This window comes from Pelodiscus sinensis, unplaced genomic scaffold (genome assembly GCF_049634645.1).
Source record: "Pelodiscus sinensis isolate JC-2024 unplaced genomic scaffold, ASM4963464v1 ctg51, whole genome shotgun sequence".
Classification (NCBI taxonomy): Eukaryota; Metazoa; Chordata; order Testudines; family Trionychidae; genus Pelodiscus; species Pelodiscus sinensis.
Window position 1 is genome coordinate 1 of NW_027465873.1, and position 27,887 is coordinate 27,887.

The following is a 27,887-nucleotide window of genomic DNA, read 5'->3' on the forward strand; positions in this document are numbered from 1 at the left end:
CCCTGAGAACTGTCTGTCCGGGGTGGGGGTCGGGTCCCTTTAAGCACGGAGCTCAGTTAGCCTCAGGCAGCAACCCCACACACTAAGTCATAACCTAATGCCCTGCCAGCACTGTTCCGGCCAGTCTTAACTTCGGTTCAGGGTCCACTCAGTGTGGATGTGCTATTTCGAAATAGTTTGTGTATAGATGCGTTATTTCAAATTAATTAATTTGAAATAATTACTTCGAATTAAGCTAATTCGAAATAGCACTGTAGTGTAGACATACCCTTAGATCTGTACAGATCTTACTGGACACATGAATCCCTAGATCAGTGTTTCCCCAAATAGTGCTCTGCGGAACCCCCAGGGTTCTGCAAAGTGGAAGGGTTCTGCGAGAACCTGATCACTTCCCCCCCCCCCCCCCCATGCTTGTCTTAGGGGCAGGCACCTGGGGCTGCTGGCCACTGCAGTCTTAGGGGTGGGCCAGCTTTTTGGGGGGTTTTTTGGTCGACCAGTTTCCCCCCAGCGTTTTTTTTTTTTTTAAAAAAGGGTTCCATGGCCAAATAAAAATTGGCCAAATATTTGAAGTAGATCAGACAGATTCTTATACAAACCCTATTTTTAAAAACAGCTCTTTCCTGCTGTCCTCATGAGCCTGCTGCTGCAGTATCTACTCCTTCACCCTGCCCACTCCACAAAGAGGCAAAAAAGTTTTTCCAAACACACTCAAGCTGTGTCTATACTACAAGCCTCTTTTGCAAGAGGCATGCAAATGGAGTGCTCATTTGCATTTCCTCAGATCCCTTTTGCACAAGAGGTTTTTGCGCAAAAAAGCTGTGTAGATGGCTCCTTTTGCGCAAGAGCAACTTTAAGGGCCATTAAATGCAATTTTGGTACTCTTGCTTTGTACTTGCATGGTCAGCTTTTAGGTTGGTTCTGCAGTACCCTGATGCAACTGCTCTGGCCAGGACTCTGCTGCTTTTCAGGTGCACAAGAAGAGCCCCAGGCAAATTTGAATTTTGTTTCTCCATCTGCTTGCCATGCAGCACACCTGACCATGAATACCCTAGGTCACAAATGATCCCCAGCATGGAGCATGCAGGAGATCCTGAACCGCATTGCTATATCGGGAGAGGAATCAATTCAGGCAGAACTATGAAGCAGGAGAAGAAAATGCAGATATCTATGCCAAGATTGCACAGGGCATGGTGGAGAAAGTATACACCAGGGATGCCCAGCAGTGCCACGTGAAAATAAGACTTCAGGCAAGTATACCAGAAGACAAAGGAGGCAAACAATCTAGGTCAGCGCCACAAATGTGCTGCTTGTATAAGCAGCTGCATGGGATTCTAAGGGTGACCCAACTAGTTTCCCAAGCCAGTCAGTGGATTCCCTCCCAAGACACTCCCTCTAGCAGCAGTGTGGAGGATGATATCAGATGCGCCACTTGCCTGCTACCATTGACAGCCAAGACCTAAGTTTCGGAGACAGCCTCCTCCCCCCAGGACATCTTCCTGCCATCAGGGCCTGGCAGCAAGGACACTCTCCACTGGGGCAGCCACCAGATCACCTCTGGACAGCTGCATGGAAGGGCTGGGAGCAGGGTGTGGACTCCTAGGGAGCAGCATCTCCATGTTTTTGATCCTTTTGCAGCTGCAGTTCCCAAGAGAGCCCTGAAGTTCTGCAGATACCAATTTATATCCCCACAAACTTATCTGTTTAGGGCTCTACAGATAGTCAAGCATCCAAAGCTACTGCTTCAACCAAAGCAGCATCTAATGACTAGATAGCCAAGACAAACAGACCAGGTTATGGGTAGCATGCTAACCCTCCCCTCCCCCCTGCAAGCATCACCAGTCAAGAGATATTACTACAAGAATCTTATCTTCATCTGGGGAGGTTGTGCATGATTTAATCTCAGGATCCCCACCACATGACACTCCCAGATTTGCCAGAGGGTGGTAATATTTTCACAGCAATAAAGTTGTTGAAACTTGCTTCAAGTTGTGTGATTCAGAATGATTAAGAGCCATGTGTCAGGATGAGTATTTTCCAACCCAATATAAATCTATTAATGGAAGACCGAGGTTTTTGGGAAAGCATGAGTACAAATGCAGCCTTCAATGCTGCTAAGCAAAAAAAAAAAAAAACATTAAATTTCATCTAGTCTTCCCATCTATATACCCATTATTAAGGCTATGATGATGTTAGAGGTCATGGAATCTGACTGAGGCCTCCTCCCTGGGACAGCATCCCCTGTGCCAGTTCCCAGCCAGTGGTCAATGGGGGTTCTTGCAGCTTAGCTAGACCCTCCTCCCTCCCTCCCCATTTTAGTAACTGAAAACATTCCTGACAAAATGAGTCAGACCAGTCCGATTGTGACTATTGCCTGTGACCTGTCAGACACTCTATCCACGATGAAATAAAATCATGTCACCCATTAGTATTACCAGACAAAGTTTGCCTTCCAACTTGAAGTTAAAGGAGAACAGCGCTTGCCATTCCAGTTTGGTGTTACATACCTTCTTCAGAGAGGCTGTGCGCAGTCTTGTTCGTTTTCGTCCTTTATGATCTTCCTCTAGTATTTTATCATCAAATCCAGTGAGCTCAATGGTTTCAGACTGACTTGTGGGTCCAGCAGAGAACCACTCTGGCTCTTCCTCGCATAAGAATCATTCCTTCTATGTTCCCCAAAGACACGTTTGCTATCCCCAAATTCCCTCTGAAGTTGGTAGTTACAGCATGGAGAAGGAAAATTAGAACTTGTTTTATACTTCAAACACTCGCAATTTTTTCATATTGGTTCACCAGCAATTGTTGAAAACATTTGAAATGTAGATAAATCGCAGATAGCATCAACCTACTATTTATACTGTATAGTCTTTGAGCACATGTAGTTTCCCTAGTGAATTTTGACAAGTTACACATTTAGTTATTCTACATCCCCTAGTCCAGGGGGTGGGCAACAATTTTTGATTGGGGGGGGGGGGGGGGGGGGCGCGCGGCGGCGCAGCGCAACTCCAAGATTCTGTAAAGTGGCAGAGGGCCGCACACACTTCCATATTAATGGAGGTGGTGTGGGGTCTGGGAGGGAGTTTGGGTGAAGGAGATGGTTGTGACCTGGGGCAGGGGACCTGGGGTGCAGGTTCTGCAAGGGGGTATGGGTGCAGGTTTGGGTTAGGTGAAGGTGAGGGACAGGAGTGGGGGAGCAGAGGGTTGGGCTGGAGTGCCAGAGGCAGGCTGTGGCTGGGAGACTTACCTGGATGACTGCTAGCCAGCAGCCCAGCAAGTTTGAGGCAGCCTGCCTGCCTGCCTGGACACAGGTTGCAGCAGCCATGTGCATGTGTGAAGAACTAAATGTGCTTGGGGGGGGGGGGGGGGGGCCGCACGCTTTATGTGCTACTTGTTATTCTAACAGACAGCTCCCATTGGCCAATGGGATCCTCCTGGGGTGGGACAGCTCATGAAGCCGACCCCCAACCCCCCACTCAGTAGTGACAGAGAAATGGCCCAGCAGCCGCTTTTCTGAGCAGCATGTAGGTGGGGCAAGGCAATCAGGGAGCCTGCCTGGGCTCCCCACTGTGTCCACGAGCCAGATCTGGTGCCTTGGTGGGCTGAATCCAGCCCTCAGGCGATATTTTACCCAGCCCTGCCCTAGTCATTTGTTGTTCTTCTCTCAACTATATTTTATTAATACTCTTCTGGCATTAAGGTACTTAGAGCAGATGAGCTGTAGTTACACTATGGGGCTATACACAGCTATTCACTCTATACTCCCTCAAATTGTAGGGCTTTCTGGATTCAAATCCAGCAAGGTGATTTAAGTCAGCCATTTAAAATCAGCAAGCAGGAAACCTGGATTTAAAAGAAAAGTTAGTTTTAGAGTACAAATGTAAGACTTTTTAGGAAAAAAATGTTTACTAATGAATGTTTACTCATTGAACACAGTGATTTGCAACGGAGGCCAGGTCTATACTAGCGGACAAAAATAAATGCAAGATACGCAACTCCAGCTACGTGAATTGCTTAGCTGGAGGAGACATACCCTTCATTGATTTTTCTGGGATAGCCCCACAGCTGGAGGCTGACAGGAGAAACTCTCCTATCAACTTCCTTATTCCCCACAACTGCAATGAGCTCGGGAGTCAACAGATGTGCCCTCAGCATTAGCAGGTCTGGTGAGAACATGCTAAAGCCGAGTCAAATGCTGAAAAATAGATTTCGGAGCATCAATCCTCCATTTAGTGTAAACACAGCAGTATAGCTTCTGCACTAAATTTGGTATCTACATACATCCAAGCAATTGCATAACTTAAAATCTTAAGTCTAAATAATTCTGTTAAACAGGTGCATCATTCATTTTCGATTATATATAGTTTACTAGTAAAATTGTTTAAGCTGTATTTAACTTCCACCTAACTACTGGTTTTGTGCATAATTTAATAAAGCTTTCTGAAGTGTGCCAATTCATTGTTTTAATAAACTTTTCTTATGCAAGTATCAATAGCATTCACTTGGAAAAGGTTGAAGGAGGTGGTGACCAAAAACAGTTTAAACTAGAGAGTCCCAGTTTGTATTTCTTAGACTAAGAGGAAAAACAAGCCTTCCTTGTCTTCAGTCATTAAACTGAATGACTTAAATAAATGCTAGTGTTCACTGCATCTTCATGAGCTCTTGCGGTCAAAAAATGGTTGAGCACTTCAACCAACTTGTTCCAGATGCTTACTCAGGGACTTCCATTAGTCCAGAATTTTGTTTAAGAGCTTAGCAAACACACTCAATTACTAATAGATGGCAAGTTTAAACCTTAAGTTCCTGCTTAAGTATGAAAGCAGCTTTATTAAAAAAAGCTAATCTGATTTTTTTAAGATCCACCCTTGTTTTGTTGACATATTACAATGCAAACTTATTCCCCAGACACATTAGTTTGTATTTTCTAGCTCAAAGGAGAATGTTTTCTGCTCATTTTTCCATTACTCTGGGCCTTTATACAAGATACAGCTGACACCACCCAATTTAGTATTGCAGAAACATTGAACACATCCCTCCAAGTCATTAAATGACATCAAGTTAAGTCTAGTTCCATTAGGAGTGTTAAAATTAGTTTATTTCTGTAAACCTGTAACTGCTGAAGTTCAGCAGTTACACTTCTACACACAGGGGCAGATTGGAGCCAGTGCTTGTGGAGAGCTGGCTTTTAAGACAGCTCCCCGTAAGCACCAGCTGCTGCCTGGCGGCACCCCCCCCCCCTTCGCATAGAAGCAGCAGCAGCAGGTGGCTCTGTGGGAGCCAGCACACACGAGGAGCCAGATTAAACTGCAGCAAGGTACGTTTAGGTTGGATATTAGGAAAAAGTTCTTAACTGTCAGGGTGGTCAAACACTGGAATAAATTGCCCAGGGAGGTTGTGGAATCCCCATCACTGGAGATATTTAAGAGGAGGTTAGATAAATGTCTATCAGGATGGTCTAGACAGTACTGGGTCCTGCCATGAGGGCAGAAGACTGGATTCGATGACCTCTCAAGGTCCCTTCCAGTTCTAGTATTCTATGATTAAAAGCTAGCTGCTCACGCGCATTGGCTCCTGCCTCCCCCCACTGCCTCCAATACGGGGGGGGGGGGGGCGCTGCATTGAACCGTGAGGGTTAACAGTCCAAGGATACAAGTTCACATCCCTAAATTTGCATCTAGTTCTGTTATCCTACTTAACAGGATACATTCTTTGAAAGGCACAGGGACATTTAGGGTGTGTCTACACAGCACAGTTATTTTGAAATAACTGACATTTTGAAATAATGCATATACACAGCAATTGTTATTTTGAAACGACAGCTTATTCTGACTTCTGTAAACCTCATTCCACAAAGAACGCCGCCTATTCTGAAATAGCAGCAGGGGAGCATCCATACTACAGCTATTTTGAAATGGCTGTGTCAAAATAGCTCCACCCCAGGGGCCATTCAAACTAATTTACTCCCTAGTGCCTCTTGGGGCTCTAAATCGAGTAGCACATCCACATTAGGGAAGCCTGCCTTGGACTAATTATGAGGCTTCCCTGTAGTGTAGATGTGCTATTTCGGAGCATTTCTTCCAGAATAGCTTATTTTGAAATAAGTGTGCAGTGTAGACGTACCCCTTAGTGAAGTTGAAAGGCAGCAAATGTAAACAGCTGACAAAATGCTCTCACACAACACAGGTTAGCCTATGGAACCCATGGCCATAAGACAACCATGGAGATAGATGTCCAAGCCTGTTAAGCACTATATTAATATCCACAGTTGCTCTAAGGCAGCCGTTCCCAACCTTTTTTAGATGGGGACCCATTTATGACAATTCAGGAAGACTTGGTGACCCAGAGCAACTCAAAAAAAAAATGTGTGAATGGCTCCTTTAAAAGCCACCTGGGGAGACACCTGGCAACCCATATTTGGGTCCCGACCCATAGGTTGGGAAACCGTGCTCTAAGGATTAAAACAGTTTTGGGAGTCTCTCTTACCTGTGTAATAAATAAATAAAATAAATTCAGGACATAAGCTACTTCCTAATGGCGGGTGAGAAGTCTAGCTTCCACTGAAGTTATGAAATGGATTTCTTAATGAGAACTGTGGCAAGACAGCATGTCACCTTCTACATAAGACTGAAAGTTGTAGTCAAGCTATGCAACTCCGCTTTCTGATACACTGTCTACTAGGCAGTGTTCTAGTCTGATGGAAAGACAAAGTCAAACTTTTGGGGGTACCAGAACCACCAAAATTCCTTAGTCATATTTAGGGCTGTCAAGTGATTACAATTTTTAGTTTGCACAATTAAAAGATTGTGTCACATACAACTCCCCTTTGAAACACAACAGTGGCGTTTCAACAGGGCAGCACTGCATGGAGCCCAGATGAGCTAGAGTTCCCGGCTGACCCCAGGCTCCATGCAGCACTGCCCCTTGGAAGCACTGCCCGCAGCAGCACTTGAAAGGAGCAGTGCAAGTGGAGTCAGGGATCAGCTGGGCACTCCAGTTGATCCCTGGCTCTGCTTGTGCTGCCCCTTTGAAGTGCTGGAGCAGCACTTCAAAACAGCAGCACACAGCATTAACACCTGCAATTAATGCTTTTTTTTTTTTAAACATGTTAATCACAGACATTGAACGCAGGTCAATTGACAGCCCTAGTCATATTTGTTTCACTCACTTAGGTTATTGCCATCAAGTTTAAGTGCGACAGCTCTAACAAGAAAGTTTAAAAATCTCCATCTCATCTAGGAGATAGTCCAAACACCACAAGCCATCACAAGCTCACAATTTTATCTGAAATACCAGAGACTGAATAGGCATTGAGACCATACCAGACCTATCAAATTTGCTATGGAAAGCAGAGTTATGAGAACAAACCTTGAAACGTTTGTCTTTGTAGTCCCCTCTCACGATCTCTGTCCCCGCACATCTCTAGTATCATGCATGCCTTTTCACTGCCCCGATGGTCTTTATCAAAATTACGGGCAGAGATTATTCTCCACTGCCAATCCTGCGTCCACCAGTAACACGAACACCATCACTCTCCTTCTCCAAAGGGCTTCCTGCTCGACGTGAGCTTACAGCTGCAGTCACGTGCAGCCTCCTCCAAAGCTCCGCCTTGAGGACTTAGGACTACATCCAAAGCATCATCTTTCACCCAATCCCTAGGATCTGCAGATTGGAAGAGTAAGCTTGTCTATGTAAGAGATGTGTTCTAGAGAACAGATCAACATGAAGCTTGAAAAGTAGCCACTTGAATTAGAGGTCATTTGTAAAACACTAGACTGTAGCTACAGTTTTAGCTACAAGTACTTGAAAATGGACACTTTACAGAAATACGGAGCATTTATGGAGAAGTTAAAATGGTTCACATCTAGTGATACATGTCTACAGAGCCATAATCCTTTCCAAGTAGTTTCTTGCTTTAATGTAACCTCAAAGCACTGCCCACAAAGTGCGATGAGAAGTGAAGCAGTAGGATTTACCATATTTATGGAACTATAGCAAAAAGACTACCAACTCAAACTAGAACATGGCAGTTATTTACAGAGGAATTCAAGACTTCAATATCGTAACCAAGCGTTTTTCCCCACGAGACAGGTTCACGGGGGCCTTAAACTTCAGTTACAGGGAAGTCCAATAGTATAGTTCCACTAGGAAGTAAGGATGTTAATTAGCAGTTAATTTACTAGTCGATTTACATTTCAAAGGAGGCATGCAGAACTCCGCGTGCAGCCCAGGGCCAGCGGGAAGTCCCGCTGACTCTGTGCTGCACGGCAAGCCAGCTTTGAAGTGTACAAGAGTCCGCAGTGGGGGCTCTTGTGCATTTCAAAGCAGAAGCACCCTCATGGAGCCCCGGGGTCAACGGGGGACTCAGAATGTTGAAACGCCACACGGAGCCTAGGGTCAGCTGGGGGGGGGGGGGGGGGGAAATCAACTAGTTGACTGACTATCCGATAAGCATTTGCTTATCAGATAGTCTACTAGCCCTTAACATCCTTACTAGGAAGGGCAATAGGATAGACATGTGGATGGCTTCTCCCCCCCCCCCCCCCCAAGGTCATCTCAACTTTTTTGAAGGGGGATTGTCTATACTAGCACCCACGACTGTTGCCAAAGCAAACAGATTTTGCTTAAAGTTGTGGGGAAAGGAACACTCAGTGTTATATCACCACTGTAAACCATGAGGGACTAATTTTGCCACTATCCTAGCTGCTTCTTATTGAGTACCCCATATGGTAAAAGTGGTGCACTCACCAACTATCCTGCGCACGAGAGAAGTGCAGTCTGAATCCAAGTCTCTTTTGAACCCTTCCACTGGTGAAGTTCGCCCTGAACTTGAGTACAGAGATGCATGCCATTTCTCAGGGTCCCAAACTCCATCACTATGCAAATAAAAGTTACAAAACCCTTTAAAAGGTTTCACTTCAAGCCACTAATCCATTATAATACTTGACTAGAATGATCTGTGCTACGGCATTTTCAATTCAATTCAAGTCTGCATCCAGTTTCCTACCTTAAATTGGCTCAAATACATGGTGTTATAGATATCTTTATGAAGTTAGAATTGTTCCACATTTTCTTGTCAAATATCAGTATAAAGATAGCACAGATATGCGCTCAATATCTTAAGTAGTTTACAACGCTTCAGTTGACACTTCGATCACCTATTTGTCTTCCAAGAATAAGATGTTTTCTTCCAATCTTGTTAGATGTCAACAGGACTTCCCTTTCAACCCCAAATAACTTCTCTTGGGCAAATGGCCGAATTGTAACACACTAACCTTACTGGTATACCAGTCTCTCTTTAGCAAGTCATTCATAGGTAGAAGGCACATGCCTTGCACTCAAAGTGAATGAAATGAGAAAGCAAAGTTGCCATGACAATTTATCATTACTATATTTTACCAGGAGTCAGCAAGAAGTTGTAATGGTTCCTACTGCAACAAAACAATTTCAAAGCTCAACCTGGGTGTATTAGGACAGCTGTATTGAACTTGGCTCCCCTTCCCCCCCCCCCCCCCCCCAAAGTTTGCCTCCAGACAGTTCAATTCTAAGAAGGGTCTTTTTTTGCCAGTACTGAAGGACCAGGGAGAAAGGAAATATTGGGGTCAAGAAAAGGCCTAAAGTCTATTTTTTTTTTGAGAGCCTGTAAATAAAATAAATAAATAAATCAAAAATCTGTACTACGTACAGTTATCCTCCAAGGCATTTCTCTCATGCTACAAATCATACACCATGCAGACACACAGGGAGTAGTAGAGATACCAGGTATAGCACTGAATATACTCTGACTACCCAATGCTATTTTTTGAAAGGCATTAGCTTAAAACAAGCCTTGTTTGGGGACTTCACAAGTGCTTTCATGGTTTTGCTTGTGGAACTTAAGAGTACACAGTTAAAACAGTTTAATTTATTTTAAGACAAGAAAATACCTGTCATGTTTTTCAGAAAGACATGAAGGCCTCCGTTTAGAGTGGGGATGCTCTTTAATATCCAAGAGTTCTGCCTGGAAAGGAAAAGTGGTAAGTTCTGACTCTCACCTGGGTAGGATATAAACAGAGAGCAAAGTTTATTCCAGAATATAGGTTTATTTAAATATCATGGATGAAATTAACTGATTTTTTTTGTTCATGTATTGCAGTCACTGTACGCTGACTTGTACTTTGAAGATTCTACAAACTTGTCTATTTTTAATTTCAGCCATAATAGAGATGTTATCCTTCCAACACAAACTATATCTAGATGGACTACCGCACAGCCATAAGATTGAATCCCTCTATAGAAGAAACAATTAAGATAGAATTCTCTACATACAAGGAGCTTAGATCTGAGTCAAGTTTAAGTTCGACTGAGGTCAAAGCTCAAATTAAAAGGGCAATTGAGTTTTGAATCAAGAAGAGTTAGACTTAGGTTCTGTCACAAGCAATATGTGGGGCCTGCAGCTCAGCAGGCTGGGATGGAAGTTTCCATCCTTGCTGTACCCAGCCTAGTACAGCCTTGTACACTGCAAACACGCACCAGCTGGCCCTTATCAGCTTTAATCCATGCACTTAAGCTGGGAAACTACTGAGCCATAAACAAGTTTGACCTCCGTCTCAGCTCATAAGAGCAATAACAATGGCGTTGAGCCAGTACGTGCACACCCGGTAAACAACTGTAATATAACTAGTGTTGGGAGTCCCATGCCTGGTGAGTTTCACCAGGGACCTAGGCCTCGGAGGGTGCCCTGGATTCCCCCAACTGGAGCCACATCGACCGTGGCCCTTGAAGCGAGGATCAGAGACAGGACTCCCCGCAGTAGAAAGGACGTAAGCATTCTAAGTGCCTTTTACTCTTATATGCATTGCTCTGCAGTGCTTGCTGATGTGCACTCTGTGGCTGTGTCTACACTGGCACCCTTTTCCATAAAAGGGATGCTAATGAGACACTTCGGAATTGCAAATTCCATGGGGGATTTAAATATCCCCGCGGCATTTGCATGAACATGGCTGCCGCTTTTTTCTGGCTCAGGGCAGCCATGTTCATGCAAATGCCGCGGGGGATATTTAAATCCCCCACGGCATTTGCAATTCCGAAGTGTCTCATTAGCATCCCTTTTACGGAAAAGGGTGCCAGTGTAGACACAGCCAGCCTATAGTAGCAGTGACGTAGTGAGACTAATAGAACAAACTATCCCTAGTCGACTATGTTGAAGCGAATCCATAATCCTGTTAGTCCATGGCCCTGTGAGTTGACAGGTTCGACGAAGACCCCCTAAATCCACAGTATCACTTCACTTAGATTTTATGTATTTTTTTTTTGGCTAGATTACCAATAGATTAGACATTTGATAAGAGGTTAAGATACTAGTTATTTTGGATACTTGCAGGATTCACTATTAATGCCAACTGGAGGCAAGACAAGTGAAAAAGTAACCAACCAACTGCTATGCTGTCTGTTCAAACTTTTATGAACGTGAAGTGATCTTTTGTACATAAAAGGATCAATGCAAATCTTTATTAGATGTTAGACTACAATTTAAGGACACTCTGCCTGAGGAGAAAGAGCTTAGCATACGGGGGAAAAAAAATTAAACAGGTATCTAGCAGATGGTATTCCCAAAAAAAGATTAGATTTGGTGACACACTCTGCTTGGTCAAAAGCAACAAACTGTTTTGCATCTATGCTGGGGAGGGAGGGCTTCAGTGGAAAAAAAATAAGGTTGTTAAAGTGATAATTAGAAATGTAAGTATTAGGTTGGGGTGGGGAACCTCTGGCAGGGGTGGGATGTGACCCCCAGCATACCTGATTCTGGCCCCCAAGTTTCAGGGTTCCTCCCCCCCCGCAGCATTGGGGAACCTGTGCTGGTGCTCCAGTCCCCTCACATCTCACTTGTGTACAGCCCCGAATGATTTTTCTGCAGCTCAGTGGCCCCCGACGCAGAAAAGGTTCCCCAGCCCATGAGAACTTTTTCAAGTTGCTTATCCTTTGAGAAATCATGCCTTTATAACCACTAGAATGGTGATGGAGCAATTTGTTCAGAGAACACAATTTAACAAGGAGTGGAAGCAGAGGATTGAGCCATTTTAAATAGATTATTTGCTTTGATACTAGGAGCAAGTAATTCACATCCCATGGTAAATTTAAAAAAAGAAAATTTTAATCCCATCTCCTAAACTCTTAAGGCCTGGTCTATACTCTCCCCCCCCCCCCCCCCCCCAATTATGCAACTTGAGCTATGAAAATAGCATAGTGAAGTTGACACACTTAGACCTACTTACCATGGTGTCTTCCATGCAGTAAGGTCAGAAGCAGATGCTTTCCCAGGGACTGCAGTAATTCCCCTGCCCCCCCCCACCCCCGCGGGATGAAGAGTAGGTGGAGTCAACAACAGAGCATTTGGAGGTCAGTTTAGCGCTACCGCTTAGATGAAATGAAAAAAACCAACCAATGGTGGATCAATCGCTGCAGCATCAATCCAGTGAGTAATGGAGACAAGTTAAACTAAGACAGAAGTGAAGCTTCATTAGTTGCAGGATACTCAAGTGGGGATGTTAAATTTAGATCAATCAAGTAGTCGTCAATGGGATTTCCATCAACAATAGGATTAGTCTAGAAGGGAGCCCTGCTGGGCTCTTGCTACAGTTCAAAAGCAGAAGCCCCGCAGGGATCACGGGGCTTCCTTTTGAAGTGTATGGAGCCCTGCTGGGGCTCTTGTACATTTCAAAGGCAGAATTGCAGCAGAAGCGGCATGAGCGGAAGTGGGGACTGAAGTAGTGTTGCACGTTGTGCCTGGCTCCCCCCAGCACCGACTCTTGCTCCAGCCCCCCCTCCCCTTTGCTGCCTCTATGATAGAGACAGCAAGGGGGGGGGGGGGGCGCGCACGCGTGTGCGCGCAGCCGGAGAGACTAGAGTTGACGGAGATAATGAGGCTAATGAAGAGCTTAGAGATAATGGTAAGTTAACAAATGGGACTAAAGATAAGGAGATAGATATTACCATATCCAAGGTAAAAGCCAAACTTGAACAGCTTGATGGGAGTAAATCGGGGGGCCCAGATAATCTTCATCCAAGAATATTAAAAGGAACTTGCAAGTCCATTAGCAAACATTTTTAATAAATCTCTAAACTCAGGGGTTGTACCATTTGACTGGAGAATTGCTAATATAGTTCCAATTTTTAAGAAAGGGAAAAAAAGCGACCCGGGTAACTATAGGCCTGTTAGTTTGACATCTGTAGTATGTAAGATCCTGGAAAAAATTTTGAAGGAGAAAGTAGTTAGAGACATTGAGGCTAATGGCAATTGGGACAAATTACAACATGGTTTTACAAAAGGTAGATTGTGCCAAACCAACCTGATCTCCTTCTTTGAGAAAGTAACAGATTTTTTTAGCTAAAGGAAATGCAGTGGATCTAATCTACCTCGAATTTAGTAAGGCATTTGATACAGTACCACATGGGGAATTATTGGTTAAATTGGAAAAGACGGGGATCAATATGAAAGTTGAGAGGTGGATAAGCAACTGGTTAAAGGGGAGATTACAGCGGGTCATATTGAAAGGTGAACTGTCAGGTTGGAGGAAGGTTACTAGCGGAGTTCCTCAGGGATCAGTTTTGGGGCCAATTTTATTTAATCTTTTTATTGCTGATCTTGGCACCAAAAGTGGAAGTGTCCTAATAAAATTTGCGGATGACACAAAATTGGGAGCTATTGCCAATTCAGAAAAGAATCGGGATATCATACAGGAAGATCTGGATGATCTTGTAAATTGGAGTGATAGCAATAGGATGAAATTTAATAGTGAGAAGTGTAAGGTTATGCATTTAGGGATTAATAACAAGAATTTTAGTTATAAGCCGGGGACACATCAGTTGAAAGTAATGGAGGAGGAGAAGGACCTCGGAGTCCTGGTTGATTGTAGAATGACTATGAGCCGCCATTGTGACATGGCCGTGAAAAAGGCTAATACGATCTTGGGATGTATTAGGCGAGGTATTTCCAGTAGGGATAAGGAGGTGTTAGTGCCATTATACAAGGCATTGGTGAGACCCCATTTGGAATACTGTGTGCAGTTCTGGTCTCCCATGTTTAAGAAGGATGAATTCAAACTGGAACAGGTACAAAGAAGGGCCACTAGGATGATCCGAGGAATGGAAGACCTGTCTTATGAAAGGAGACTCAAGGAGCTTGGCTTGTTTACTTTAACCAAAAGAAGGCTGAGGGGGGACACGATTGCACTCTTTAAATATATTAGAGGGATAAATACCAGGGAGGGAGAGGAATTATTTAAGCTTAATACCAATGTGGACACAAGAACAAATGGATAGAAGGTGGATAGTAGGAAGTTTAGACTTGAGATTAGACGAAGGTTTCTAACCATTAGAGGAGTGAGGTTCTGGAACGGCCTTCCAAGGGAAGTAGTGGGGGCAAAAGATCTATCTGGTTTCAAGATTAAACTAGATGGGTTTATGAAGGGGATGGTTTGATGAGATAACATGATCTTGGTAACACTTGACCATTCATTATCAGTGGAAAATAGGTCAATGGAGGGATGATAGGAGTTACTATAGAGAACTTTCTGGGTGTCTGGCTGGTGAGTCTTGCCCACATGCTCAGGGTTTAGCTGATCGCCATATTTGGGGTCGGGAAGGAATTTTCCTCCAGGGTAGATTGGCAGAGGCCCTGGAGGTTTTTTGCCTTCCTCTGTAGCATGGGGTACAGCTCACAGCTGGAGGATTCTCTGCATCTTGGGGTCTTCAAAGTATTTGAAGGCTTCAATATCTGAGATATAGGTGAGAGGATTATTCTAGGAGGGGTGGGTGAGATTGTGGCCTACACTGTGCAGGGGGTCAGACTAGATGATCATAATGGTCCCTTCTGACCTTAAAGTCTATGAATCACTAGTCAACTAAGCTTCTGCTTATTGGATAGTCACCTAATTGCCTACACCCCTACTCAGAAGGCATTTAATTTTAAGTGTACTAGAAACATTTGGGATGTACACATCCTGAAATAACTTGAGGCTGAAGCAGATTAAAAGGACTTTTAAAAAGTGGCATAAATACCCTGAATGGATGGAAGTATGTCTAAAATGGCTTCTCTACTAAACTTAGAACAAAAATGCTAGAAGAGTTTCAGTGTTCTTTACTTTTTGGAGGCAGAAGAAAAAAAATTCTTGTTTTTAGCAATGATGCTTTTAACGTACTAGCTAAGGCAGCTTGATATACACACACACACACACACACACACACACAAATTAGAGGTGCGCTCTCATACGTTTACAGTTTTTCTTGCCAGGTGACAACGTCCTCATACTCTCATGCTCTGACTGTGTAGGATGAAAATTTCTGAGGCAGACTATGATATTCTGTTAAGAACCCCTATTGTAAATTTGGAGTCTGGGACTGGCACACAAACAGTACATGATAGTTTCTCCCCCCCCCCCCCCCAACGCGCCCCCCCCCCAACGCCCCCGCCCACACACACCCCTACCTAGCCCAGGGTGGAAGACAGAACAGGACAGGACACATTCAGTGCTGCTAGGCACAATTGTGCCATTGTTAAGTACTCAATGTTTCTGCTTTAATCCCCAGATGGACAACATCCTGCAGAGATACCTGCTCAAAGCTGACAGACATATCACCACTTAACTGGTGATTGATGTCTGCTTTGTTTAAATACTTGTTCTACTGGAAACACTATGTAACTTTATATTATTGCTCTTATCTTGCCTTACTATTAGCATCTATCCAATGAGTCCAGGATCTCCCCCTCCCCCCCAATCACTTTGGTCTGCCCATTGAGCACCTTATATAACTAGTAGTAACCTATTGTTTGGTAGTGTTCACTGAGCTTAGCAAGTGACACTCCACCCAGCACTGTGTGTGTAATAAACTCTCCTGCTTGCTTCACATACAGTGTCCAGATTCTATTTCTTCAACTTCGAAAGCCCTTGCTACATCTCAAAGGCTGAAGCACTGCAGCAGGAACCAGCACGAGCAGGGACTGGTTCAGTCCCCACTTAGGCTCTTTCCCCACTGTGCCTCTGCCCTCCACACAGCCCCCCCCCCCCCCCCCCAGCAAGGGGGGGGGGGGGAGAAGAGAAGAGAACAGGAGCTGGCACTGGGGGAAACCAGCTTAAAAGCTGGTTTCCCCCCAGCCCCTTCTCTGGGGTGCTCTCTCCCCTGCCACCTTTGATAGAGGCAGTGGGGGGGAGACAATGGGGAGGCTGTCTGCAGTGGGGAGCTCACCACCACCCCCCCCCCCCCCCCCACCATGGACAGGGGCTGGTACCAGAGCAGCCTGTGTTATAGAATCATAGAGCTGGACAAGACCTCAGAAGGTCATCGAGTCCAGCCCCCTGCCAAAGGCAGGACCAATCCCAGCCAGCCTGCCTTCTGCCAGGAACAGAGGTTGCTCCGGCACAAGCCCCTGTTTGCAGCAGCTGGACTCAGTACAAGCCAGGACCAAGAAGTCCTGGCTCATGCTAGTCCAGGATGCTGCACCTCTGCATTTGAAGCTTAGTAAGAACCCGGCGGCTCTTACTACATTTAAAATGCACAGCCACAGCATGGATGGTTCCCAGAGCCGGCTTGAGCTGTGACTGCCTGGTCCTGGCTTAAGCTGGCTCCTGGAGCTACCCCTGCTGCAGCTGTGCAGAACGGTCCCATCAACTAATCATATAGCTGATACAAATTGTGTGGACTATATGATTAGCTAGGTAAGCACAATTTAACAGCCTTCCTGCTATTTACCAGCTAAAAATAAGAGTACTTTTTTAGCCTATTACTCTTTAAATGTTTAATTACTGCAATGTTTAACTGTAGATGTTTTCATACATTTCACAACTATTTCAGATGCACAGGGCTAGATGACTAAATTTAGAGGGATGTTTTGCTCAGCCACAAGCAAGGTTACAGTTGACCTGATAGGCCTTTCCTTCAGGTGGACCTACATGCTGTTTTCAATTCTCCTGTGTTTTCTTAATTACAGCATGCTGTAAAGCTTAAGTTACAGCAAGTACACATTAGAAAGGAAGGTGTTTTATATAACAGCTTTGCAAAATTTTACCTGCTGGGGCAAATATTAGTCTCAGTGACTGGTTTTAAAAGCAGGAAACTAGTTTAATTCTAGGTTTCATTACCTTAGAACATAAGAATGGCCATACTGGGTCAGACCAAAGGTCCATCTAGCCCAGTATCCTGTCTGCCAACAGTGGCCAGGGCCAGGTGCCCCAGAGAGGGTGGACCGAAGACAACGATCAAGCAATTTGTCTCCTGCCAGCCATCTCCAGCCTCTGACAAACAGAGGCCAAGGACACCATTTCTATCCCCTGGCTAATAGCCTTTTATGGACCTAACCTCCATGAAATTATCTAGCTTCTCTTTAAACTATTATAGTCCTAGCCTCCTCCGGCAAGGAGTTCCACAGGTTGACTATGCATTGTGTGAAGAACTTTCTTTTATTAGTTTTAAACCTGCTACCCATTAATTTCATTTGATGTCCTCTAGTTCTTCTATTTAGGGAACTAATAAATAACTTTTCTTTATTCACCCTCTCCACACCACTCATGATTTTATAGACCTCTATCCTATCTCTCCCCCCCCCCCCATCTCCTCTTTTCTGAACTGAGAAGTCCCAGTCGCTGTAGCTTCTCTTCATATGACCCATTTCAAACCCCTAATCATTTTAGTTGCCCTTTCCAAGGCCAAATTATCTTCGAGGTGAGACTACCACATCTGTACACAGTATTCAAGATGTGGGCGTACCATAGTTTTATACAAGGGCAGCAAGATATTCGGGGTCTCATTTTCTATCCCTGTCTTAATTCCTAGCATTCTATTTGCCTTTTTGACCGCCGCTGCACAATGTGTGAAAGTTTTTAGAAAACTAGCCACCGTAACACCAAGATCTCTTTCCTGATTTGTTGTAGCCAAATTAGCCCCCCCCCCCCCCCCCCCATCATACTGTATGTATAGTTGGGGTTATTTCCCGCCCCCATGTGCATTACTTTACACTTATCCAAATTAAATTTCATTTGCCATTTTGTTGCCCACTCTCAGTTTGGTGAGATCTTTTTGAAGTTCTTCAGTCTGCTTCGGTCTTGACTATCTTAAACAGTTCAGTATCATCTGCAAACTTTACCACCTCACTGCTTACCCCTTTCTCCAGATCATTTATGAATAAGTTGAACAGGACTGGTCCCAGAACTGACCCTTGGGGGACACCACTAGTTACCCCTCTCCATTCTGAACATTTACCATTTATTCCTACCCTTTGTTTCCTGTCTTTTAACCAGTTCTCAATCCATGAAAGGACCTTCCCTCTCATCCCATGACAATGTAATTTACACAAGAGCCTTTGGTGAGGGACCTTGTCCAAGGCTCTCTGAAAATTTAAGTATACTATATCTACTGGATCCCCCTTGTCTGCATGTTTGTTAACCCCTTCAAAGAACTCTAACAGATTAGTAAGACAGGATTTCCCTTTTCAGAAACCATGTTGACTTTTGTCCAACAAATTGTGTTCTTCTACATGCCTGACAATTTTATTCTTTACTACTGTTTTGACTAATTTGCCCGGTACTGACGTTAGACTCGCTGGCAATTACAGACTGGTAAGTCTAATGTCAGTACCAGGCAAATTACTTGGGGTTAATTATGTTCACAGGGCTGTGAAAATATTTAGTAAACAATCACTCTTGCAAAGCAGACATGCTTTCTCCCAATTATAGCGATTCAAATAGAGGTAGCGCTGGAGTTAAAATTTGGAAGATCTTAACTCCAAACCGACACATTCCTCAACAGTACTGGCTCATCTCTAGGGGGTATGTCTAGAAAGCAACATTTCAAAATGATGTTGAAATACTGTCAAGCTGGAAGGCTTCTTACTACTCGTACGATGAGGGTTACACGAGTCTGAGTAAGTGAAATTGGAAGAGTGCTCTTTCAAAATAAGTGCTGTGTAGATGCTCCCAATTCCGAAATAAGCTATGTCAATCACGTAGCTTATTTAGAGTTAAGCCCGGCTGTGTAGATGTACCCTAGATATAGTGACTATTTCTATTATAAATGGATATTGTACTAGTTATTAACTGGCCAATGTCAAATTATGACTATGCCACACATTTAAGTCTTCAAATAAAGAGTATCAAGTTAACTTCAGAAACTATGCTGTAGTGAACTTTAAGATAGCTAGAACAGTGTGTCAACCAGTGGTACGAGTACCCTTGGGGTACTCAAGAGAAGTCGGGGGGGGGGGGTAAGTCAACAACTGACATTTGAGAAAACTGAGTTTTCAATGTTAGTGTTATTTTTGTACTTTTTTTTTTTAAACAAAAATTTCACCACCCACCCGGCCATGATTAAGTTGTCTAAACAAATGTGTTGCAATGGTAGAAAAATCGTGTGTCTGAAAACGGTAGGTACTGGGGGTACTTTTTTTGGAAAGAGGGGTACTTAATAAAAAAAAGGTTGAGAAACACTGAGCTACAAGACCAGCTATCATGTCATTCTGATTTGCTCCATTTAAGCATAATGGAGGTGAGCAACATCAGTTCCTTGCACAGCAAAGACATTCCTGTAGCACTGATGGCCAAAAGAATAAGTAGGTTCAAAAATAATTTGATATCATGTAGAATAGGTCCCCCAATAGCTATTAACCAAGATGATTCAGGTATGTAACTGCACACCCTGGTGTCCCTACACCTCAGAGTGCCAGAAACTGGACCACAGAAGATGGATCACACAATCGCCCTGTTCCATTTATTCCAACAGTGGCATGTGTTTCAGAGGGAAGACCAGATACTAAACTAGCTGGACCACTAGTCAGACCCGATATAACCAGTCTAATGTCCTTACATATGCTTGAGGCTTGACATGAGTGCAACACACACACACACACACACACACACACACACACACACACACACACACACACACACACACACACAGAGAGAGAGAGAATAGTGATAGAAATGTAGCCGTGTTAGTCTGGTGTAGCTGAAACAAAATACAGGACTATGTAGCACTTTAAAGACTAACAAGATGGTTTATTAGATGATGAGCTTTCGTGGGCCAGACCCACTTCCTCAGATTTAAAAAAAAAAAAAAAAAAAAAAAAAAAATCACACACCCCCATCCACCCAGATTAAAATTTGCATTTTGCTAAATCAATGAGACATTGAGCCATTTGACAAACATTAAGTTTAAACAAATTAGAAATATCAGTGAATACGTGAGGCTGAAAAGCTAGCACTTTATTTACCTAAACAGGGAAGATATGAACATGGTTAACATGCACAGCACCATACAGCTTTGGCCATATAGCACCCCAGCTATGCTGGCATAATCCTCTAGTGGATACAACCTGAATCAACAGAAAGGGTTCTTCCATCAATGCAGGACCACCACTTGCCCAAAGGAAAGTATGTAGGTGAATAGATGCAGCTAAGAGGACTAAAGAATGCTTCCACACTAGAGGTTAGGTCATTATAGCTATGTTGACCATGGGTTAAAAAAATTAAAATCCAGAACTCATTTTAGTCAGACCAGGCCTAAATAGTATAAGTTTACCAAATCCTCTATTAATAGGAAGCTCAAAAGCAGAAACTTAGTTTACTAGTTTCAAAATAGCATGAGACACCATCTTACTATATAATTTTAGAAGCATCTCCCCCATCTATGGGTCCATTTGTTCAAGAACTAGGACCACCAAATTTGTTAACTTGCTTTAAGTTATAAGAGGAAGCTGTGTAAGAGCTTGGTTGTGCCAGGTGTGGCAAAGTCCTCACTCAGGCCCCTCACCCTGGGACACCTTCTTTGTTCACAAATCAACCAGAGACCCTTTCTGGTGCAGTCACCTGTGCCTTTTATTGTCAGTTTCCCACCACTTTCTATTTACAGAGCTTTGGTTTTCTAGCAGCTAACTCAGCCAGCCTCTGCTTCTGGCTTGGGAGCACATTCAGCCACCCACTGACTCCCTGATTTGCTTTCCTTCCTTCTACCTGCCACCCCCTTATCTAGCCCTCTGGCTAATGAGGCCCACAGCTGCTTCCATTAGCCCTTCAGGCCTGGACTTGCTCAGCTGGCTGTAATCAGCCTTTTCAGCCAGGCTGTAGTGGCAGAGCTCTGGCTTAGCCAGCAGGCTGTCTCACAGGATAATGGGATTTCCCTGAAATGAGATTCCATTTTATGAGAAACAAAGGGAGGGGGGCTGCTAGCAGGCACAGTTATACTGTATAATGACCATGGGGAGCAACAAGGGGCTAGACATGAGGACCAGAACAGCTATAACTCCATTGGGGCAGCAGGGGTGGAGAAAGGAGGGCTCACTCTACTATATATGTGTGTGTGTGTGTGTGTGCGCGCGCACGCGCCCCCCCGCTGGGAGACAGACACACAGGCATCCCTCCCCCAGCCTGCTGCCCACTGCAGCCGTGGACAGGTGCTTCTCACCTGGCCCCAAGCTGTGTGGTGAGGGGACTGGAGTTGTCCTTTCCACAAGGCTACCTGTACACTGAACCCCACATCCCCAGAACAATGATTTAAGTCAGCCATTCCCAACCACCAGGCCACAGACCTCTGGATGCCAGGGCTGAGGTACACTGCTCTCACCACTACTCTTGGGAGAAGCATGGGCTGAGAGGCAGGCAGCAAACCAGCATGGGACACGGTCTCCTCCCAGCTGTGGAAGAGCCCTCCCACATCACAGGGAAGCGCTCTTCCCCAGGCAGGCAGGAGACCGTGCCCCTGCCCAGTGCTGGTTGGCTGAGAGGCAAGGCAGGACACCCCTCTCCCAAGAGCCATGGCGAGAGGGGGGGCAATGTACCCTGGAGAGAGCCACTGCGATGCAAGCAGCAGTGCAGGGCTAGGTGGGGGGGGGGGTTGCAGGTACTGGGGGCTCAAGGGGCAGGTCTAGCTGCAGGGGGGGCGCGCGCTATGGGGCTCTGGAAACAGGAGGCTGGTACTGGGATGGTCTGGTGGTGGGCTCTAAGGGGCAGGGGGCTCTAGGGTTAGCACTGGCAGTGGTGGCTGGGCTTTTGGCAGACCAGAAGTGTTTTATTTACATAATGAATATGCAAATAAAATGTTACCAGTCTGCCAAAAAAGTTTGAGAATAGGTTTGCCACTCTCCAGTTGGGACCAAAAAAAAAAAAAAAAAAGTCGGGAACCACTGATTTAAATGAAGAAAAACAAAACTCAAATAAGTGGGGGTTTTTGGTTTTGTTTAATAACCCAAGTAACACCAGGTAAATCTTCTAGTAAGCTATAACAATGACCCTGGGTTGGTAATCATGAGCATGTGTGTTCTAGCCCTGGCCATTTCAGTGACTGACTATTAGGGATGTCAATGGGTAACTGGTTAACCAGTTACATGGTAAGCATCACCCTTACTGTGTGATAGTACCCTGATAACCAGCAACCCTGCAGGGCTGGGAGACAGCTGCCGGCCCCTGCCCATGGGATCCTGTTTAGTCAGTTAACTGATTAAACAGGATTTTACATCCCTACTAACACTGCAATTTCATCTCTGCCTCAGTTCCCTTATTCATCATCAAATGCGAATAATAGTATGGCACAACACTAACACAAAGGCTGCGTCTAGACTGGCAAGTTTTTCTGCAAAAGCAGTTGCTTTTGTGGAAAAACTTGCCAGCTGTCTAATACTGTCCGCTTTGAATTTGTGCAAGAACACAGATGATCTAATGTAAAATTATCAGTGTTCTTCTGCAAATACGACTCTCCCGTTCGGGGGAAAAAGCCCTCTTGCGCAAATGCTTTTGCGCAAGAGGGCCAGTGTAGACAGCTGAGAACCATTTTGCACAAAAAAGACCTAATGGTGAAAACAGCAATTGGGGCTTTCTTGTGCAAAAGTGCGTCTCGATTGGCACAGATGCTTTTGCACAAAAGCACTTTTTGCGGAAAAGCATCCGTGCCAATCTAGACGCTCTTTTCCACAAATGCTTTTAACGGAAAAACTTTTCCATTAAAAGCATTTGCGGAAAAAATCATGCCAGTCTAGACATAGCCAAACATGCTAAGCATTGTTGAAATAACTATGTTTTAGTTATAAAATTTGTACTAGCAACCTTTTGAAATAGAAATTAGAGTTTGTAAGCTTTCGTAATGTGTGGACCAACTGCCCTCCCACTTGTGATCTTTGTAATAGCCCTGCAGTGCCATCTTTACATGGCAGATATTAATCCACATTTAACTGTTTCTAGCTCCTAGGAACAAGGAGAATGAATAGCTAAACCACCACTAATTGGACCAGTTTGTAGTCCAGACTAGCACAGCCCCGCCCCCCCCCCCCAAATAAAAGGAAGCCACATACTGTATTCAGTCTTAGGGAAAACTGCTGTGATACTTGGCCTGTATGGGGGTGGGGAGTACAATCTCAAAACTACTGAGCAAGGCAATAGCAAAGGAGACTAGGCACACTGGCACAACTAAAGACTGAGGTGAAGACATGCACAAGACTTAAGCAACTTAATTCCACCTCTCCGATCAAGAAGTTTTAGGCAGTTGACAAATCATTACTGATTTTAAACCATTAAAAACTCTGCCAGATCAACATTTCAGTCCCTCACTTAAAGTTAACTCTGTCATAGGGAAGTGAATGTTTTTACACATCTGCAGAGCAGTGATCTGCAGACAAGTAAAACTAATGCAGATATGGGATAAGAGGAGCCCAGGTCTTACCAACAGCAAGGATCTCTTTGTGCACATCTTGCTAATTCCTATTTACATATAGGCGTATTTTTGAATCCGTGTTTAAAAAGGTATGCTGGAAGAAACCAGTCTTTCATCAGTGAACCGAAGAGTAAACTGAGGGCAGGAATCAACTTTTTAATTTGTTTGCATAGCATCCACCACAGTTAAATCCTAATCACCATAACAAAAACAACTTCCTTATGTCTTCCCACAGTGAAACCAACCAGGGTGGATAAAAATAGATTAAAATTCAATTAAAAACCCTACAGTTCTCATTTGAAAACAGTTACAAGTTAATCACAAACATAGGACAGATGAATTCATTTCTGAGACTATGGCTCTAGTCCGTCCAGACCAGGGGTGCCCAAACTTTTTTCAAAGAGGGCCAGATTTGATGAAGTGAACATGCGTGAGGGCCGACCATTTTGCCTGACATTCTTTGAACCATTAAAATTAAATGCAAATTAACTATTTTATGCAAAGTTTATTGCAAATGGCATACTTTTCATTTCGTCACATGGATGACAAATCTAAACAAGTGTTAAATCACTCTGCCTTTCATATCTGAAGGCCAGATGAAAAAAATCCAGGAAGCTGAAATATATGTCAGGAACATTGTAAAGTACATTATATATTATTGGTAATAAAGGTTGTCTGTCAACTTTTAAGTTCAAAAAATATGAACAGGAACATAACACCAAGTATACATGTTGTGTCCAAATATATTTATAACTGATTTAGACCAACTGACATTAACTGAGATTTTACAATGTATTCATCTCAATACATATGGATTTGTTGGGGGCCATAAAAGATAGATATTGCCAAATTACCTGGGGGCCGTATTAAACCGGAACACGGGCCGCAATTGGCCCGCGGGCCGGACTTTGGACATGCCTGGTCCAGACTAACTACTAGCAATTGCTTCTTGAAAGTTCTGGGCTTTCAATTTGTTTCTCAGCAGACTAAAAAGTAACATGTGCAGAGACAGACAATATGTATAGGATTGTTTTTGTTCTGTGCTTGTGGTGTACCTTGGCCAAGCATGGCAGAGGAGTTAGTGAAGACATGATCTTCAGACAGACAAAATGCAGGAAAGGATGGAGGCAGCATAGAAAGGAACAGTGGAGTGGACTGGCAGGAAAAAGGGAAGATATTCGACACAGAGCTTTCTATATTCCCCCTACACTTGTCACAGGAAAAACTGTCCTGGCTTCTGGACATGAGACACCTTATCTGGGAATATTCTGAAGAAATTAATTCCCTGGGTAAAAAGAGTACAAGTGTAAACACTGCAAGAGGATACAGGGCCTAGTTACAAGAATGAAATGCAAGAAAAACTATTTATTGGGAGCAAATGAGATGGATATGGCTGAGTGGATCAACTGGTTAGTAACTTTAATAAACTTTGCAATGCATCGTTTCTTCAAGATTATGCCTTTTAGTGCAAGTGTGATCTGACAAGTAAATTCCCAAACTGTTTGCTGTCAGGTGTTGCTAGAAACATTTCAGCTAATCCTTAGTGCTCATTTAGTTAGCTAGGTTTAGAATCTATCACCCAAGTATAGAGTACAGAAAGCAGCAGTAGGAGAAATCTAGAGTTTCCAATTGCCAATGAGTGTCATTGTCTTATTTTATTACACATAATACATGCCCCCTTATTTTAGAACATCATGACCACAGACTGTAATGGTGATGCCTTAAGTCTATTCCCTATTTTACTTCAGCATAACTCAACTTTCCCAAGGGAGACAGATTCTTTTTTTTTTTTTTGACAAAACGTGCTAGAGTTTAATGGGGACTACTCCAAAATTAAGTGCACTCTAAGCAGTCCGTCTTATTTAAATCACCTTCTCAAAAAGGCTGGGGTTTTTTTTTTTGGGGTGATTAAAAAGTTTAAAGTCAGTCCACCCTGAAAGCTTTCAGCAGTGCTGAAAACCCAGAATAGCAATATTAACAAAGTGAGATACCATCTTATCTCTAATATACAAGAACTGAATAGTTTAAGTGCATGAACTGATAACATGGCAAGAACTATAAAGCTTATGTCAATACTTGAAAGTTTCTTCCAATTCTAAATCGGTTATCGTCTTATGGAGGGCCTTAGCTTTCCCATGCTTCACAACGCAACTCACTTCATAAGTTCTGAAACTGCATTCACTGCACAAGGCATTGGAGTATAGTATACATATTTACAAGCCATATTTGATACAGCTATACACACTATAACTGAACATTCCAAGGAGACTAACCTATCCTTCCTCCTAGGACTCTTTCATGGATTAGCTTATTTAGAACTTGACCAGACTAGAATTTAAGACATCACATGTTACTCATCACGTTTGCCAACACACTTACAAGTCTAGCAGAAGACAAACATAGGCATCAAATTCAATCAGTTTAGCATGTGACCACACTAATGCTACAGTGAGGTGATGCTGTCTCCCTTGCTACACTAGGCCTTTAAAAAGATGCTAGCTAATATACACACCAGGGGCAGCCAACCCACAGCTCACGAGCTGCATGCGGCTCTTCACCACAGAAAACGTGGCTCACAAAGCATACCCCGCAGTCCACAAAGCCACCTCCATGCCCCTACAAAGGGCCCCCGGCTCCCTGGGCCTGTCTGTAACAGGTTGGCCACCCCTGATACACCAATATCACATCTATCACATCTTCAAATCTACCATAGACAAAGCCTAAGAGGAAAGTAGGCTATTTTTTTCTAAAAATTGATACTGTTTCCATTTTAATCCAGCTCTAAGTTGGTTTCATAAACACTCAATTCACAGTTTTAAGAGTGAGTTAGCTTACTTTTGTGTAACGATGAGATTTTAATGTTAGTCTGTTCAAGTCAAGGGAAGTGTCACCATTTTCAACTTCTGCTATAGCCCCTCTATTATCCATGTCTACTTGAAAGCCTTGACTATTGACCTAATTAAAAAAACAGAACTATGTTAATAAGACAGTACAGTTGAAGATTTTATGGTCTACACCTTGGAACCCTGTCACCAACTTAACACTTAATTACATTCCATAACAGATATTTCCACTGTTTGACATTTTGGTTATGTACCCAAACTAACTAGCAATAAAAAAAAGCTTAATTCTAACATCTCTAGAATAAATATTTCCATTTATCTTAGGTGCTTGGACTTCCCTGTAGTTCTGACACACAGCTCTTAAATGGCTTTAGAGCAACAAAGATTATCACAGGGGCAGAACCAGAGTACAGAAGGGAAGTTTATGAAAGAGACTGGATAGGAAGCCCCCCCCACCCCAGGTGGGCAGTCCTAGGGACCCACGCATCCTGGCTCTGACAGTCACTTGCACCCCATTTTGTACAGTACAGGACAGTACCCAATCACATGTGGACCATGGAAGGGCCTCATCCCTCAAGCCATGGCTTGCAGAGCAAACCCCGAGTTGCCAACACTATTTAAAAAAATACCAGTTCTTTAACACCCCACCCATCTCTCCTCCCAATAGGACCATAATGATTATTGTTAATAGCACCTACATTCAGCACAGGTATTTCGGGCTGTTTTTGCTGCACTTGGCAGCTCCTAACCTTCTTGTATAGAAGTGAAAAAATGAAGACTGGAATAAGGGACTGTTGGCAAACCAAGGCACAATGGCCAACGCAGAGAACACCTCCCAGTCTCATGGCTAGTAAAACCAGAGCATCTCCCCACCCCGTGCAGGTACCAACCCCTCGCCACCTGCCCACACAGCAATAGGTCTGCATGGAGGCCCTAGCCCAGAAAAAAGAAAAATCAGGGCCTCTCTGTCCTACTAGGCCCAAACACCAACACGCCAGTGTTGAGCGGGGAACGCTGAAGCACGGACACAAGTAACGTCTCAGCTAGCAACCAGACCCCCCAACCCCAGATAAAGGAGGTACTCACTATGCGGAAAGCGAGGTCCCCTCCACAGCGCTCAGCTAACTCACAAGGCCTTGCCACTGCCTACGGCGTTCCTTAGCTCTGGCAACCAGCTTCTATCTTACCCGCCCCGCCCCGCCCCCCGCGTCTTAGAGACGTCCCGTGCCGCTCTCTCCACACATGGCTGGCTCGCTCGCTCCCTCCCTCCCTCCCACTTGCTCACATCACTCTACCACCACTACTCCCCCCCTTCTCTATTTTATTCGAGCGCCCTCTCCCGATTTGCTCAACTCCCGCGCTTCATCTCAACCACAGGAAATAGAG

The 27,887-nt window shown here is 44.0% G+C and overlaps 1 protein-coding gene across 3 annotated transcripts; it reads right to left on the reverse strand.

Moving 5' to 3' along the window:
* Positions 1–6: 6 nt before the first annotated feature.
* Positions 7–27,887, reverse strand: LOC142824168 (eukaryotic translation initiation factor 4E transporter-like). 3 transcript variants are annotated; one of them, XM_075915887.1, is made up of 6 exons: positions 27,588–27,879; positions 26,494–26,613; positions 9,918–9,991; positions 8,740–8,867; positions 7,360–7,653; positions 7–2,704 (listed from the first exon to the last, which is right to left on the reverse strand). In XM_075915887.1, exons 2-5 carry the CDS (start codon positions 26,584–26,586, stop codon positions 7,520–7,522), a joined length of 429 nt encoding a protein of 142 aa, XP_075772002.1. In that variant the 5' UTR covers positions 26,587–26,613; positions 27,588–27,879; the 3' UTR covers positions 7–2,704; positions 7,360–7,519. The 3 variants fall into 3 exon arrangements, with proteins under 3 accessions (XP_075772002.1, XP_075772004.1, XP_075772005.1); XM_075915889.1 differs by having other exon boundaries at positions 7–3,837; XM_075915890.1 differs by lacking the exons at positions 7–2,704; positions 7,360–7,653 and adding an exon at positions 7,660–8,135 and having other exon boundaries at positions 27,588–27,887.

Excerpts from the sequence above, each read along its gene's own strand:
- LOC142824168 (XM_075915887.1), bottom strand. The coding sequence starts at position 26,586 with ATGGATAATAGAGGGGCTATAGCAGAAGTTGAAAATGGTGACACTTCC. Across the intron at positions 9,992-26,493 it reads AATCTCATCGTTACACAAAA|GCAGAACTCTTGGATATTAA; the intron begins GTAAGCTAACTC and ends TTTCCTTTCCAG. Across the intron at positions 8,868-9,917 it reads CTTTCTGAAAAACATGACAG|TGATGGAGTTTGGGACCCTG; the intron begins GTATTTTCTTGT and ends TTATTTGCATAG.